The sequence below is a fragment of the Aotus nancymaae genome, unplaced genomic scaffold (genome assembly GCF_030222135.1).
Source record: "Aotus nancymaae isolate 86718 unplaced genomic scaffold, 86718_ANA_hifiasm-v0.15.2.pri h1tg000064l_1, whole genome shotgun sequence".
Classification (NCBI taxonomy): domain Eukaryota; kingdom Metazoa; phylum Chordata; class Mammalia; order Primates; family Aotidae; genus Aotus; species Aotus nancymaae.
This window is the reverse complement of record NW_026988479.1, coordinates 2,659,216-2,677,111: the sequence shown is the minus strand read 5'-3', so window position 1 is coordinate 2,677,111 and position 17,896 is coordinate 2,659,216. Positions and strand designations below refer to the sequence as shown.

The 17,896-nt window shown below is 38.1% G+C and overlaps 1 protein-coding gene across 1 annotated transcript in view; it reads right to left on the bottom strand.

The window, feature by feature from the left end:
• Positions 1-17,896, bottom strand: part of MEGF10 (multiple EGF like domains 10) — a 170,656-nt gene that overhangs the window by 120,463 nt on the left and 32,297 nt on the right. Inside the window, exons 2-3 of the mRNA XM_012448056.3 lie at positions 9,600-9,734; positions 1,337-1,438 (exon numbers count right to left, since the gene is read on the bottom strand). Coding sequence (XP_012303479.2) covers positions 1,337-1,438; positions 9,600-9,715 — 218 coding nt within the window. The 5' untranslated portion in view covers positions 9,716-9,734. The remainder of the gene's footprint in view (positions 1-1,336; positions 1,439-9,599; positions 9,735-17,896) is intronic.

Sequence of the window (17,896 nt, the reverse complement as noted above, 5' to 3'; positions counted from 1 at the left end):
GTTAGTTTTTTTGACTGACAATTTAATTAGAAATTATTTACTCCAATAAAAATGAGCTATTATGTATAATAAAGGTCTGAAAAGCAAAGTATTTCAAACTAATTATGAAGAAATATGCAATACATGTCTAGACCAATATAATACTAACTCATCAATTTGCTAAGAATATATTAAGATTCCCTATTGAAGCCAATCTGTGCTTTATTTCAAGGAGTCAGTAGTTTCATGATTTCCCTCTTTCACTTGAGATATGGTGAAAAGTATTGATTAATTCATATATGATACCCATCTAAGCATCATTCACTTATGTATGTTTTAAAGGAAGAATTCAGAGAATTCCCCTTGGGGCAGTCTCATCCCACTATAATATAGAAGGCTAACAGACAAAAGACCTCTCCATTTAACTAAAGCACCATTTATTCACTGATTCACTTAGACAGCATGTGTTTATTGAGCACTTAACTACATCCTGGGCACTGTTCTAGACATTGGGGAAAGAGTAGGGAACAAAACAATAGAAATCCCTTGCTCTCAAGGAACTTAGGTTTTACTGGGGAAGGCAGATCTGGCTGAATTTGTTAAAGGACATGCACTAAAGAAATAATTAGCCATATAATGGCAGGTAATGATTACATGCTGTGAAGAAAAATAAGGCCTGAGTCAAGGAATAGAATGTGACAGGAGGGAATACTAGTTTAGACAGAGTGGCCAAGGCCAGCTTGTGTGAAGAAATGACATTGAGCATAGCATCATCTAGTGCAGTAAAAATCAGCAGATGCTGCACTCAACGTATAACTCATACATTATAAATGTTAGTATACTACTAATAAAATTAGGGTATCGGAGTTTCCTTCTATATTAACATTAATATTTAATTATATTTTAGTTTTGTTTCTGTGTTCACATTTATAGAAAAAATATATGTCTTGTTTTACTTAACGGTCAAATTTAAGTTGGCATAAATTGAGTCAGATGTTCAATTGGAGACATATGCTCAGATATGAATCTCTTGACATCTGCTGGTGTCCATATGTAATGTCCAGATCCAGTGTCTCCCCCAGTTATGCACAACACAGAAGCTAGATGAATTCTTGTTAACAAATGATAGTAAACAGCAGACACTTTCTGTGCAGTTAGGCTGTAAGCTCCTCCAGAGCATGGACTATCTTTCTGCTTTTCTCTATCCCCTGTAATTTGGCACAAAGATAAGGTAGCAGCAAGCCCTCAATACCTATTCACTGAATGAAAGGATGCTCTTTCTGCTGTCATTAATATCTCTGTATCAGAATCTATTCCCAGTTAGCCAAACTCATGAATATGTCTGAGCTTCTGTTACCTGTGCCGTGTGCATTTAAACCAGTTTAGAATGTCAGTGCAGCTCGTGTAGTAAATTTGATCAAAGGGATGTGGGTACGACTCTTGCACAGTCACTGAATAGCTGAAAAGAAATGGAAAAATAAAAAATCAGTATTTCTTTATTAAATTAATAATACTCTATGTGATAAAAAATTTGTGAGCTAAATTGTCTCCATTTGCAACTCCACAGTGACTTCTAACAGAGATTTTCCATGTTTTTATGGGTTTTTATTTAAACTAGAACCCCAAAAGAGCTGATTTTAACAATATATTTAAAAGACTAGGGTTCATGGTGCAAATTTCAAAGGAAATTCCCTTTTACTATTCACTATAAACCCTAATAGTCCCAAATTTAAAAACATCACTCTATATTTTTCTGCATTTAATTCCCTCCTCTTATCCCAGGGCTCTAGGGGTAACAAAGGTCTTTCACAGGCAGTTATCATTCTAAAGTCTGCATGAAAATAATAAGGCTATTCAGCAAAGAGACTACTGATTCTGAAAATATCAGAAAGAACATATTTTGCTCTAGTTGGAACTTGGAATAATTTGCTTTCAGGCAGTAGAAGACTATAAAGCATACAACAACTAAATAAATACTGTCAAGTAGTCTTTAAACCTGGTTCTAAACATATGGCTGAGGCAATTAGCCTAAAATAATCATACCAACAGCTTGCTACTACTTAAATAGTCTGTTTTCCAATATATTTTCGTTAACAGCTTCTGGTTAGAGTGAAAACATACAAGCCCATGGACCTAAGAATATGGGTGGAAAACATCCATGAAATATGAAGAATACTCAGTGTTCAATTTCACACTTCTTCATTTTAAACAATCTATTACTTGCTTTCATTCTCTGAAAGATTTTTATAAAAATCTTTAATTCACGCTAACAAACAAAACGGGCGATAATCACCAATTCACTTGCTGCAAATCAACAGCCCAAGTTTACTAATAGGAAGGAAGGAAGTTAAAATGTCAGCATGAAGAATTCAGGTTAGACAGAACCTTCTGATTTGAAAAGCTGTGTGGTGCTAGCCTCACAAACAATGGGTTTTCTTTCTACAGCTGCTCTCTGGTGGTCATTATATATCAGGTTTCAATAGGACAGCCATGAAGTAATCATACTACTCATAGTTTTCTGTATTTCATTCTTTGGGATATTGCAATTTATTTCTAGGTAATTTAGGGACCCTCCATAAATGTTAGGCAAATGAAACAGGCCCTATTGAAAAAAGCACTGGATTAGAAGAAGGCAGGGTTATAATTCTGTACTGACACTGAGAAACTGGAAGATGTTCAGCAGATAACCTCACTTCCCTGGGTCCTTAGATCACATTTTAAAATATAAGGAGTCAGAGATGGTGTTGAAGATCCCCTCTAATTTAGCATCCTGAATTTCTAACATATATTTTAGATGACTGTTTCTTTCTACCTCCAACAGATGTTACCCATTGCTACCTGCAAAAATAAGTTCAGATAAGGATAGAGTGTACAAATGCCTGCATGCTGTGATGTAACTCCTTTTGGGTAAAGCAAGCGGCCCCTGCTAAAATATTAAAGTTCTTGGAATGACTTATCACATTAAGCTGTCAGTATTTTCTTCAGACCCCTAGCAGTGTCCTGAGGTTCTAAGGCTTCTTTACCAATATTTCTTCTTCCTGTGAAATTGAATAATTCAAATTTAAAGCTGTTGGAACTTTATTTTGAGCCTTGAGAGGAATATAACTATGTGGTGTGAGTCATGCAGCAGGCAACTGCAACTGCTCTTTCCTATAAATGATTAGAAATAATCAAATGGCATCAGAGATAAGACCCCCTCAGATCATTAGCCTTCCTCATGAAACGTTAAAGCACTCTTCCTTGAAATGTAGCAAACTAGAATCAATCAAATAGCCGTAACATATGTACTGGCTTTGTATGGAAAATGTCTAACCTTTTAAACTTTTCTGTTTCTGCTTATATAGGTGAAACTTTAACTTCCCCGCTTGAGAACACTGACCCCATTCCTTTGAAGTCTGTGCTTTCTGTATGGCCGTCCTCAAATTTTGTGCCTGAATAAACTCAATACTTAATCATATTTTCTGACTCGCATTGTTTGAAGTTGACATTTTCTATCCAGCTTCTTGTAAATAGCTGAATCTTAAGGCCTATAGCATTATCTCTCTGTTCCATTTCTAGTGGAGAACAAAGTGAATGAATGTACTCTGTGTATACAACTGGAGTACCGATACAGTCCTACATCCCCTGTGAGCAAAATAGAGCAACTTCCCAAATGTGTTGTAAGAACGAAAAAGAAACCACTCTAGCCGGGCGCGGTGGCTCACGCCTGTAATCCCAGCACTTTGGGAGGCCGAGGTGGGCGGATTACGAGGTCAAGAGAGCGAGATCATTCTGGCCAACATGGTGAAACCTATCTTTACTAAAAATACAAAAATTAGCTGGACGTGGTGGCGCGCGCCTGTAGTCCCAGCTACCCTGGAGGCTGAGGCAGAAGAATTGCTTGAACCCAGGAGGCGGAGGTTGCAGTGAGCCGAGATCGCGCCACTGCACTCCAGCCTGGCACCTGGCGACAGAGAGAGACTCTGTCTTACAAAACAAAACAAAACAAAACAAACAGAAGCCACTCTAAATTAATGACAGTTGAGAGAAAAAAATTATTTTGCCAGTCTCTACAGTACTAATTTAGCTGAACCAAATTCGTTTGTTAGAACTAGACCTGATAGAGTTTCCAGAAAATTTCGAAGACCATGTTGTGATGTTCAAGTCTGTATTCTTTGAAGTTATCATCAACAAATGCATCCTGACCAGTTCTATCTGATGTGGATGGAAGAACCAATTCCAGAAGCAAACATGAAATATGTTTTCACTGATTTCTAGCAACCAAAAAGAGTTTTTAAATGAGAGGAAATGTTGGAGTACATGAATTCCTCGTCTTGTCATTTGCTGCTCACCAACAGCTCTTCTATTAAAAGGGCAATCAAAGTATTTAGGATTCCGATTCAACAAACATCTATTGAGCAACTTCTATGCAATTCCTGCCCTCAAGGAGCTCTCAACCTAACAAAAGGCTAATATTTAAATGCTGAATGTAATCCAATATAGCTTTCCGTGGAGAAATATATATAGTTTGAGGGAAATAGGAGTATAAAATTCATTATGTTTGGAGCATTTCTCTGCAATCTTGACTCTACTCATAAAAATTATTTTGACACTCAAATCCAATACAGAACTGACTGCATATAAATTATTTTGAGCTATATTAAACTACAGTTCAAATAATTTAACTATATTAAAATATAGTTCAACTAATTTAACTATATTAAAACTATAGTTAAATTACTATATCAGCTTAAGTGGAAGCTTCAGTTTCTGACCGATGATAATTTCCTGCCTAATTATCATCGGTCAGAAACTGAAGCTTCCACTTAAGCTTATAGGAGACAGGTACTAAGCCTTTCAACATGAATTTCTTTTCTGTTGTTTCTTACCCATTATTTTTCTTTCTATACAGTTTTTTCCTTTTTTTTTCATTAGTAAAGTTATTATAATCACACTATGGAATTTGGAAAACACATTTTTTAAAAAAAGAGCGAGAGAGAATTCCATAGCTCTCACATAATCACCAATAGCATGTAGCTGTGCTTCTTTAAAGTTTCCAGGAGACTTTAGTTTTTAGTTGAGGGTATTTTTAAATTCTTATAATAATCATGCCATGCACATACTTCTGAAACATTCTCTTTTTAACTTGAGTGTATCATAAGCACATTTCCATGTTAGTACTTAGTCTTCAAATTATGACTGCCAAATACTTTGTAAGTGACTACACCTAATTTGCTCAATAGCCACCAATCATTAGGAAATTAAGCTGCCACTCTTCAAGGGGCCCATTTTCTGGAAGCGATGTGTTTGAGTCATGAAGGGAAGTGTCTTCAAGAACGGGCCCACCTTCTCTGGTCTTCTTCACCGCCACTTTGGTCAGTGCTTAGGCTGCTGCTGGAACTTAACCAGCTCCTCTGCTAACACTCCATACCTCCACATTCACCAGCAGCTGCTCCTGAAGTCACAGAGCGTGAGGGCACCTCCTTTATTATCTGGTCCAATCCCACTTTCATTAACAAGAAGCCCTGAGCTTCCAGATAGAGTCAGCAATAACACCAAGACCTTCAGACACTGGCCTGCCCCATCCTCTCTCAAACATCACTATAGAACATTTAAAGCTTCTGAAACAGACAAGGAGTGGGAAACTGGAATTTTAAAAAATCGATCCCAATTCTGCACAACTTTCAGCATTCAGAGGCAAAACTCTACTTCCTGTTTGTTTGTTTAATCTTCTCAAACATACTGAAAACATATCATCACCGTGATTTTAATCTATTAAGTATTGTCTGGGGAGAAACCCCAGCAAGATTTAATTTAAGGTCAAAGAACCGGGAGTCGGGGAGGAGATGGAGAATAACAAGAGGAAGCCATTATCACTTGGGCACGTTCCAAAGTGGTTAATTACATTTTACCTGCCTAAATTATCTTGTTACTTTAATCAGATATGGTAATAATCTTCGTTTCTTGTCTCTGCTCACTTCAGGACTACTGATTCAATTACTCTCACTTCTGTGTTAGTAATTGAAGGTTTGGGCAAAGAGTGGTTTCTCTTCACTTAGAAGAAACCCCACTGAATGGAAAAGCTCAAATTCACAGAAAACAGAAAGAAGGTTAGGAGAAGAAACAGATGATTTCTAGAGATAATCATTTTCCAAAAAGACACTGTACAGAGTTCCTATAATCATGAACACCTCTTGGTTATTTTATTTTCTTTCTTTTTATGTACAATTTCTTAGAATCACAATTGCTGCATTAAAACAAGGCACATCTCTCAAAATAAATATTCAGCTATCAATTGGCATGCAGCTAGAAGGCACTGATGGAAGTATTTTTGCTTAGTACTTCTCAAACTTGAATATGCAGACAAATCTCCCTGGGATCTTTTTAAAATGCAGATTTTGATTTAGTAGGTCTGGGGTGGGACCTGAGAGTCTGCATTTCTAACAAGCTCAGCTCTGCAAACCACACAAGCCATGGGGTACAGGTGATTTTTAGCATAAGAAGAGCTTAATATGAGCCAGAATTATGTCCTTAGAGCTCATCTTTCTCTCCCCATTTCAGTTCAAGCCCATTTCCATTTCTGAAAATACTAGAAGAACCTGTCACCCGTGCCTTTATTTGATCATTTTAATGTATCTTCTACATCTATCCCCATTCTTACCAAAACAATTCTTCTTTCTTTTACCTTTCTTCTAGGAATCATTATTTAGACTTTCAACAGAAAATTTGTCAATAAGAATATTATAGCTATCAACCCTTCTTCCTAGTAGTACATTTAAAAAAATGGAAAATTTTGTCATCATTTTCCTATTTGTTCACGTTCAATTTCCTTCTCCCTTAGTGAGCATTTTAGAGTTTATGCTAATCACTTGTACAGTTGTGGGGTTCTATTAGGTTTAGAGATTAATGTGTCCCTTGTTTGACTGTCTTTCTCACTCTCCATGCCCCCCACATTGATGTGCATATTTAGTCATTTCATTTCCTATCAGAAGATGAACTCACTCATTCAACAATTATTTATTGAACACATGCAACATGCAAGGCAGTGTTGTAGACAGTGGGAATTATCAGTGGTGCAAAACAATGCAATTAGGCATTGGCAGCTCTGGTCAACTGCTGACCAAGGAAGCGGAGCAAAATGTATACTTCTGAGTATATGAGTGGGTGCTGGATTATATGAAGCCTTGAAGTTGTTCTCTCTCTCTTTCTCTTTTTTTTTTTTTTTGAGACAGGGTCACTCTGTCACTCAGGCTGGAGTACAGTGGCACTTGCCCAGGCTGGAGTGCAGTGGCACAATTTCAGTTCACCACAGCCTCCACCTCCTGAGTTCAAGTGATTCTTGTGCCTCAGCTTCCCAAGTAGCTGGGATTGCAGACAGGTGCCACCAAGCTTGGTTTTTTATATTTTTAGAAGAGATAGGTGTTTGCCATGTTGGCCAGGCTGGTCTCAAACTCCTGGCTTCAAGTGATCTGCCTGCCTTCGCCTCCCAGGGTGCTGGGATTATAGGCATGAGCCACCGCACCCGGCCTTTTTTTTCTCTTACAGCCTTTCCCTCAGAGAGTTCATCTGTTCACATCTCACATCTCATCATGCTGGATATTCCCAAATCTATATTTCCAAATAATTCCAGGCCCATATTTTGAATTGATTTTATAAATACAATGTGGCAAACCCACACTAACCCCTTCCCTTTCAAATCAACTCTCTTTATTTCATTTTATTTTTCCGCATGCGCAAGGACACCTGGATTACTTCACACAGCAAGTTCTAAATCCCAGTCCTCTCTCCTCCTTCACTTCCTCGGTCAATGTATTGCCAAGATCTGTTGATTCTTATTTCACAGCATCTACAAACTTGACTTTTCCTCCCATCCCAAATCTACCATCCCTCCAAGAAGTCCAACCACCAATGATCTCTTCCTTTTCTAAATTTGACATGTACCCATGCATGTACCCACTGAATCATTTTTATGACTTTAATAAATATTTATTATATATTGTCGGTATGAAATGGTTTATCTGAGGTGCTGTAAATATTATAAAGATGACTAATAGGAAGTCCTTCTGCTGAAATATTATATAATGGGGCTGGGTGCAGTGGCTCACACCTGTAATCCCAGCACTTTGGGAGGCCGAGGTGGGCGGATCACGAGGTCAAGAGATCAAAACCATCCTGGCCAACATGGTGAAACCCCATCTCTACTAAAAATACAAAAATTAGCTGGTTGTGGTGGTATGCGCCTGTAGTCCCAGCTACTCAGGAGGCTGAGGCAGGAGAACTGCTTGAACCTGGGAGGCAGAGGTTGCAGTAAGCCAAGATTTCCACCACTGCACTCCAGCCTGGTGACAGAGCAAGACTCCGTCTCAAAAAAAAAAAAAAAAAATCAGTATAATGTAGTTAATACCACAAATATGTAGAACTTCATTACATACATATATTCTCTCTACAGCTTAAAGTTTGGTAATAATAACTCCATTGGCTAATCAGGTAATTATATTTTAATTACCCTGCTTGTAACATTGCCAGTGGAGGTAGGGACAAGCCCTCACCAAAAATAATGCTGAGTGAGAAACCAGCGTGTACCCAGAATAATACCACTGCTGTGCTTGAAAGGCTCTGGGCTTTGTGCGTCCTAACAGTGGGGGACAAAGGTGATTAGAATGTGTACTCTCTGGTTCGCTCATCATGATGCTGAAAATCAAGAGTTTGATGTAATTGTACTTAGAGCTATTAAAAATACACATTACCCTCCAGTACTTAACATCTTCTCTTTGTTTAAACACTTGCATTTATGCTTTTTGGATGAAAATAATTTCTGGGAAATTCAAGTAGCGCATTAGAGCAGAGCCAACCGGACTTGATTGTACTGCAATATCGCTGGATGGGTTTGGACTCATTTTGTGTCCCAAAAGGGACTATAAGGTCCCTGAAGATGACCTATTGTTTTGTGCTTCCTACTGCAAATTGCCCATATCTGGACATTACATCATCTCCCTTCACATAATCTTACCCTCCTCCAACACAGTACAGACTCTGCTCTGGTTGTGCACAGCTCTCAGTGGTCCATATGGCACGAATTTCAAACTGCCGCCCCTTCCCAGATTCCCTACTGACCATTGTAATCCACTCATTTTATTCAGTTCTTCAAGAGCATCTCAGGGAACACTACCTCTATGCAGTCTTGCCAGTTTACCCCAAAATCAGATCTCCCTTTTCAAGCCATCTACAGCACAATTCTTTTAAATCCCTTACTTCAATATTTTAGTACATTATCCCATGCTGCTTTCCACTTCTCACTCATGGGTTCCCATGCATAAGTCCAGCTCCCCAAAAGTAATGCAAATTCAAAGCAGAGACAAGACAAGGAAGATCTTTTAATTGAGTTATTAATGTTTTCCCTGAATCTTACAATTGCACCTGCATTAGAATCAGATATATCAAGATTTTTTTCACATAATATATATGCTATAAGACCAAGGTGACTAACACTACCTAATTTATTAGCTATGACTAATGACTTTTACTTAAAAGTAATTTCACAAGCTCTTCTCAAATTCTAATTTTATACATCTGACTGATAATTACAGTATATAAGGGAACTTCTCAGCAATTCTTTGTCAGGCTACTTTCAGAACTATTACCTTTCCCAGTGGCTACACACATTAGGGTCTTCCAGATTCAGAGGTGATGATGTCCCAATCCAGTGGCATAACAATAAACAAATAAAGCTCAGGCATGAGTTCAAAGAAATAACCATTTTTTTTCTGAAGAACAACCTACGAGAAAAAAAATCCAAATTAGAAATGCGTTGAAGTGACTCACACAGAATTCTTTTCAGTACAGCAACCACCAGGTACCAGTTGGCACTGGGGCTGAAATGTGCATAACAAGCCATGTATTTCAATAGCTCGGTCACCAAATTAAGTGGCCCGAGAGAGGGGTGTTTCTTATGTTGTGCAGGATGGCCACTATTTTGTAAATTACTAAAATACGCAAATCATCATCAATTGCTACAAGAACAAAAGCCCTTCTCATCCATGCCAGCCAATATTAAAGAAATCTACCAGAACAATTCAGAGCAACACAGGCCTCTGCATTCTCTCACCGGGCGTATTTCCCTTCTAGAAGAGGAGGTTACACAGAGATAGCTGGCCTCATTTGTCCTAGAAAATAAATGATGAAACAGAAGCTCCACTGAATCAAGAGACAGGTCCCTCGGGCTCAAACTGAGATTCATTCAACAAGTCATTCAATGTGCACTGAATGCCTGCTCCATCCTAGGCACCCCATGAAAAGGCTGGATATAAAATACAGAACCAGTCCCTATCTCTGCCCACTAAGATGCTTATAATTTAGTAGTCATATGTTTCTTAAACACTGTGCTTCAGTTTCTCCATCTGCTGAATAGAAATGAAACCAACCACCTTACAGGGGTTTCTAAAAACTAGATTATACATAGAAAAATATACATAAAGCGGTTTGCAGGTCAATGTTAGAGAAAATGAACCTAAAGACCGTAAAGGCAATATATTTGGAAGTTTGGAAAATAGATAGGCTGGCAAAAAAGAGAGAAGAGGGTGAATGTTCCAGGCAGAGTGTGAAGGAGGGCCAGGTGCATTTAGGGAATTCAAGTTAATTTGTGGCAAGAGAAAGGGGACAGCTGGAGAAAGAGACAGAGGGTGAGTCACCATGGGTTTCATAAGCCATTGTGCAGTAGGGAACTTCAACCAAGGATAACATGGAGCTATTAAAGGATGCAGAGTGGCATTAGAAGAATGACTCTAGCTGCGAGGGGAGGCTCTTGGAGGAAGGCCAGGTAAGACAGGACTATGGACATATCAAGGTACAGGGGGTTGCAGGGAGTGGAGTGGCTCTGGGAGATTTTTAGGAAGCAGAATAAACAGGGCTTGGAGATTGAACGTGGGAGTAAGGAAGGGGAGGAGCTTCTGGTTTAACCCCTTGTGGGGACTGTTAGCCCCTCACTGAGATGGGACTCATAGAAACCCTCCTCTGGGGAGAGGAAGCTTTGAGTTAAGTTTTAGATATGTCAAGTTGGAGGTTCCTCTGAGATCATCAAGCAAAGCCACCTACAGGCATTTATTGAACATGTAAAATGTGCTAGGTAGGCCCCGTGCCAGGCCCAGGTGTGTAACACCTGTAATGGTTTGCACCTGAGAGCCACACCCACTCCTGTACCCTCTGGAACTTAGAAAGAAGGACAAGTTCAATTGTCATACTATGTCATCTAATCATTATAAAAATGGATACAAAATTAGAAATCATTGATCCATTTCTTAATTACAAACGAAATAAGCACTAATCTGCTTGTTGGTAAACTAGTGAAGCTAGTAACAATGGGCCAGATTATTTGAGCAAAGCAGTGATTTTCTGGATGGGAGCTGGCATTTTAAGAAGTGATACTCACTTTCCACGCCAAGAAGTTTTTCATATTTGGAAACCAAATGTATTGAATAATAACTTTATGGTTTGAAAAGACAAATTTATCTTAAAACAATAGTAAAAGCAAAAAAGTTAACATTGGGAAATAGTTTATCATTCAAATTCAGAAGGACAGATCAAATGAGAAAATATTAAATTCTTCAAAATCAAGATTGTTTAGAAGGACAAATACTTTAAGTATACTATGACAAGTTATCTATCACTGACTGACAAAGGCTAAAACAAAAGAAAATGTTTGACTTGGAATAAGGAAAATAGTCATGAATTTGCAGCATAATTAAAAAGTATTGTGTAAGCCATTGAAGAAGCTGTAAAATCTTAAAAAGGATATTTCAATGGCCACTAAATAATTCCAAAGGACAATGCATAAATAGCCAAAATTAACTTATAGATTAAATCAAATTATTGGCATTTCTCACATGCTAACGATCATGAAGTTGTAAAATCTGAAGCTTAACATTTTATAAAGAAGCTATTTCATTTAACAAGGCTGAATAAAAATGATGATGATGATGATGATAAACAATAACAGCTAACATTCTCTGACCAATACTGTGTGCCAGACACAGCACTGAGCCATTTATGTGAATTATCTATGTAATCCTTACAGCAACTTAACCCGAAGTAGTAGTTTTTATTGTCACTATTCTATAGTCGAAGCCATGTCATAAACACCTAGTGTTTTCCTCATCCATCAGAAAAATCTTTAATATATTTGGTTGTAACAAATAAGCATGGCAAGTATCTCCTTGTCTCATTGCTTTATATGAGAAGTATTTCCTTTCAATGACATGTAAAATGTGTTTAGCTTTCATTCTTTCCTCAAAGACATGAAGGCTGGTAAGCAGTAATCTGCCATCTACTCATAAACAATTACCCCAAATTGGAAAGTTTATTTCCTGAGTCATCTCAGACTCAAACCGTCCATTTACCAATTAGAAATGTTTAGTCTGTAAAGTTAGAAATGGCCACAAGCCCTGAATCAAAGTCCAAGAAAAAGAAAGAGGTTGTGAGTTTTCTTTTAATGTAAAAATGTAGACACTAATCTTCTGGTTTCTCTTGCTTTGCACTTGATGCATTGCCCTGTGAAGGGGAGGTGACGGAGAAAAAGCAGGATTTGGTCACCTTCTCATTGCTTTGGAAGTTCATTATACAGAAATATCAAACTGCAATGAGAAGTCGCAGGTACCATTTTTGAAAGAAAAAATATCATTACATTAAAAAATGTATGCATGTATGTATGACTTGGTCTCTTTGTCCCAATGTATTTTCCTAATTAAAATTAGAAAATTAACTGAGCTCTAGAATAATCTGCAAAATCTAAAAGAATTGTTTGATCAAGATGCAAGGATCATGCAAATTCACATAAGCTGGTTAAAACTGTTTGAGAAAATAACACAGAGGTTATAGATGGTGAGGAGAGAAAGACATCTCGCAAATATGCCAATAAGCTGTAGAAAACTAAGAAACACAACATTTCTGTAAATTAGGAAACATGGATTGTCCTTTCATCCCATCTTGTTTAATAAAGTCACTGAGATGCAATTAAAATCAGAAGTTGATAGGACATTTAGGTCAGGTGTGGTGGCTCACGCCTGTAATCCCAGCACTTTGGGAGGCCGAGGAGGGTGGATCACCTGAGGTCAGGAGTTTGAGACCACCCTGGCCAACATGGTGAAAACCCATCTCTACTAAAAAATACAAGAAATTAGCCAGGCATGGTGGCAGGTGCCTGTAATCCCAGCTACTTGGAAGCTGAGGCAGAAGAATTGCTTTAACCTGGGAGGCAGAGGCTGCAACGTGCCAAGATCGTGCCATTGTACTCCAACCTGGGCAACAGAAGTGAAACTCCATCTCAAAAAAATAAAATAAAATAAAAAGAAAAGAAAAAGAAAAAGGAAGTTGATAGGGCATTCACTCTTTCCCTATCTTCTTTGTTTTCTTCTACAGGTTTTGGTGAGTAAATGTGGTGACTACCCTTTTTCCACTACACCTACTCTGAAGAAGGAAAGTAGTACATTTATTCTTCCTTATTTCTTTCTTCTATGCTGTGTCATCCTGTCTTATAATTTTCCACTTTGGAGTGCAAATGAATACAAAATGAAAATTTTAAAAAATAGTATTATTTCAATTGAAAACAAAGGCAATGCGGTGGTGATTTGTTTCATTAAGATAGACATTTTGAATATATTCAAATCTCTAAATTGGCTGTTGGCTACCCTCACCCACTCAGACTTCCTCTTCAAATAACTTTCCTTATGATTCCAGTTAACAAAATTTAAAATGTAAAAAAATAAAGAGTCATTTGCATGAACCCCCTAGTGCCAAACTTGATTGCATTCCAGATCATTCACTTAATTATTATGGAAAAATCAAAACAAAATCAGTACAACTGATTAGCATTGCTAAAGTGCTCCTATTAGAAAGAGAAACACAGCTCTCAGAGTTAACTCTTGCTGACTGTTTTCCAGCTTCACTTGGAAGGCAAGCTTTGCTTATTCTACAACAAAAGGTTCAATAAATAATCAGGATGAATAAAATCCTTACAATGGATGAGTCTTAGTTCTGATAATAAGCAGTAGTTTCTTTATCATTGAGTTAAAGAGAAATAAATAATGGGGTGCTGACTTACTAACTTATTTTTGCAACCACAGAGGGAAAAATGATTCCAGATGATTCCTTTTGGCTCCAAAATCTATTTTCTTCCTAGAATCAATTAAGTGCACACATAGAAATAACTTGGATACCCTCAACCAGTTTTTTCTCAAGCTCATTTTCTACTCCTAAGAGTCTTCACATATCTCTAAGTTAAATTAAAACAAATTTCTTGATTAAGAATAGCCACTTTTCAACAAGAGCCATCCATTTCACTTGACCACTCCATCATGTTTTCTATAAAGGATGTACTCACTCCTCCTCAAACTACTCAGAAAGGCCGGCAGAGGCAGTGTGCTTCCTGGAGCTTTGAAGCCATAAACAAAGAAGCAATGGTCCAGCTTCAGCACATTAAAGATGTAGAATGAGTGATGCTTCCTGGTTGCCCTGAGAACAATCTCAGATGAGGACTTCCATGGAAATACTACTTTGCTGATGAAAGGAATCCTTAAGGTATTAGCATGACTTCTCTGTTCATTAATCAAGGCTAGTTATTCTAATAACATATTATATTATCGAGGAATGACTATTCATTTCAAACAGTACAAGGGCTATATTTACTTTGTTTTGAGGGCCTCATGTCATTTTGCTAACACCACACCCACAACAAACATATTCCAAATCAAATTAAATCATGTAATGGCAAAAACAGAGTATTACTGGGAAGTTTTTACGTTAAATGAGTGTGCCTACCAGCATTAGTGAAAGAAAGGCCAGGTGTGGTGATTCATGCCGGTAATCCCAAAACTTTGGGAAGCCAAGGTGGGAGGATGACTTGAGCCCAGGAGTTTGTGACTAGCCTCAGCAGCATAGCAAGACCCCATCCCTAATTAAAAAAAAAATTAGGCAGGCACTCTGGTGTGCACCTGTAATTCCAGCTACTGAGATGGGTGGAGTATAGGGTAAGGTGGGAGGATCACTTGAGCCTCGGAGGTCAAGGCTGCAGTGAGCTGTGATTGTGGCACTGCATTCCAGCGGGGTGGCAGAGCAAGTCCCTGTCTCGAAAAAAATCCCTTAAATCTATTTTATAAATTTATAATGGTTTTATAAACAAGCCTCCTCCATCAAAAAAAAAAATCCTAAATATTAGCATGAAGTAAATGTTTACTAATTCTTTGGGCATTTCACATCAAACAAAAACTGGGCAAGGCACTGACAATGTCCAGTGCTGAGCTATCCTGAAGAAGCTCACAGCCTCATGTGGAAAATGGCCACAAACTGACCAATTCGATACAGCATGATGCACACCATGATTAAGACCAGAATAAGCTGCTGTGGGAACAGAGACGTAGCCCCACCTACCCAACCAGCCAACCCCATGGTCATTACCTAGGTGGTGTTAAGGGATAATTTGAAGAAGACCCTGGTAACTCACTCATTATCAACTTTGGAAAGTCCTCTACAATGTCTCTATGAATCCATCGCCCACAACATATGGGGGGAAAAATCTACAAACAATACTCATTAAAGATCTAAGTGCAAGAAACTATAGCAACTACTGTGACTTGTAAGGCACAGTCTCTGCCCATAATAGCTTAAAATCTGCTAGGGAAAAAAATACAAACAAAATACGATTATTTGCCAAATGAGTCCATTTAGAAATGACTTACCAGTGTTTTAAGAGGAGGGGAAATCAACAAGAGCTATGAAGGCTTATGAAGGAAGTCAAACTTGAGCAGAGACTTGAAAAAGAAAAGAAACTAGAAATCACTGAGTGGCACCTCACACTCACAATGAAATCTCACTGAGTCCATGCGAGAGGCTCTATTATCCCCATACAGGGAACACTGAGATTAAACATCTCCCTGGAAGTCAGACAATCAGGTAAGAGCAGATATATGAACAGGCCTGGATGATGGCCACTTCCAACTTGCCTTCGGCATCACACCTGGATAAAAGGAAGCCTCTGAGTAAATAAAAACTCAAGGAGTGGCCACAAGGCAAAGAGAAGAACCAAGCCTTGGGAGTGGAGAGCAGAAGGTTTTGTAAGGGATTACGAGAAGCAATGCTAGAAAGGAGCATGGTGCTTGGTGGTGATAAAGGGCCTTCAGCACCAGGCTGAGGAGTTCAGACTAATTCATCCTGTCTGAGGTAGAATTCACTTGAAGTCTTTGAGCGAGGGCATTATTTGATGAAAGAGGTGTTTGGTAGACTAACAGAGAAGGTGTGCAAAAACCAACCAAGGGACCAAATCCTTTGGAAGCAAAGACAGACTGTGGAGGTTACTGTACTCACGTGTGAAGTGGAATGACCTTCCTAGGATGGTAGCCTAGGAATCGGAAGTGTGTGAGAAACCAAAGAGAGGAAGAATCAGCAGGACTGGGAGAAATAATAGAAATTATGGTGGAGATCAAGGAGAGTTGTTTTGGGTTTAAAACATTCTGCATCCCCAGGTTATACTTCCTGGGTTCAATCTATTTATCTCCCACTGAGAAAACAAGTTACAACTCTTTTTTTATTAGAAAAAGAAACTTCAAACACTACTCATTCCAAACTTTGATCAATAAAATCATATTTCTTTTTCCAAATTTGTCATAATTTGATACACTTTAATAACATTCCTATTCATTCTTCTCAGCTTTAAGAGTCTTAATTTTCCTGGCCTGTCCACCAAAATAAAAAGCCCTCTTAGCACTTTTATAAAGTTCACTCTTTTTTTCCTCTTTTTTTCTATGCTGCTATAGCAACCATAATTATACCCTATTATTGCAGCCAGCCTCCAAGATGGCCTCCAATGATCCCTGCCTGTGTAAGCCCCTCTCACAGTAAATAAGTGGGCTTGTGCAACCAACAGAATATTACAAAAATGATAAATTTCCAAACTAGGTCATAAAAGGCACTGAAATTCCCATCTCACTTCTTTGAACACCATTTCACAGGAAGCCAGCTGCTATAATATTAGTATGCGCAAGCAGCCATATGGAAAGACCAACGTATAAGGAACTGAGGCCTCCTGCTAACAGTCATGTAAGTTATCCATCTTGGGAGTGGATCCTCTAGCCCCTGTCAAACCTTTGGATGACTGCAGCCCTTGCTCACATTCTTATTATAAACTCATGAGACCCTGAGCCAGAACCACCAGCTAAGCTACTCTCAAAGTCCTGGCCCACAGAAACCGTGAGTAATAAATGTTTGTTGTTTTAGGCCACTAATTTTTGAGTTAATGTGAGGCAGCAATATATAACCAATATGCTTACGTTTAAGTATGTCATACCAAAACTACTTTTACTTCCAAAATACCTCCCAATAATGTGCATCATTTCATCAGCATCTTCAGCAGAATTAACTTACAGAAGTAACCACCTGCAATGATTCCAAAATCTTTTCTCTACATTTTAACTCCTGGCAAGAGCTCATCCTCTTCTAATTACAGTGTGAGTTATTTTGTGCTGAGAGGCATAACCTTAAAATGCCTGTACTTTGAGGTACATCTGCTATTTTTCCACACAGGGCAGCATCCCAGATTATCTGGCTATTTATGCATAATCATTTAGCATGTGACCTTCCGGAAGAATTAACCTGCTTCATCATAACGGAGAGTTCATCATATGCTGTGAGCAGGTCATTTATAAAATGTTAAATAAATGAATTTCAGACTGTTCACTGGATTACTTTTTCATCTACAAATAAATGTTTCTTTTAATATTTCCGCAGTTGGGCTACTTTTCTATGATTATCCCTGATCAGGTAAAATATAACAATTAAATTTTTTAAACTTTTTATTTTAAAATAATTTCAAATTTACTTGAAAGTTACAAAAATACCACAATATCACAAAGAATGCCCATGCATATATATGCATATATATATACACACACACGCA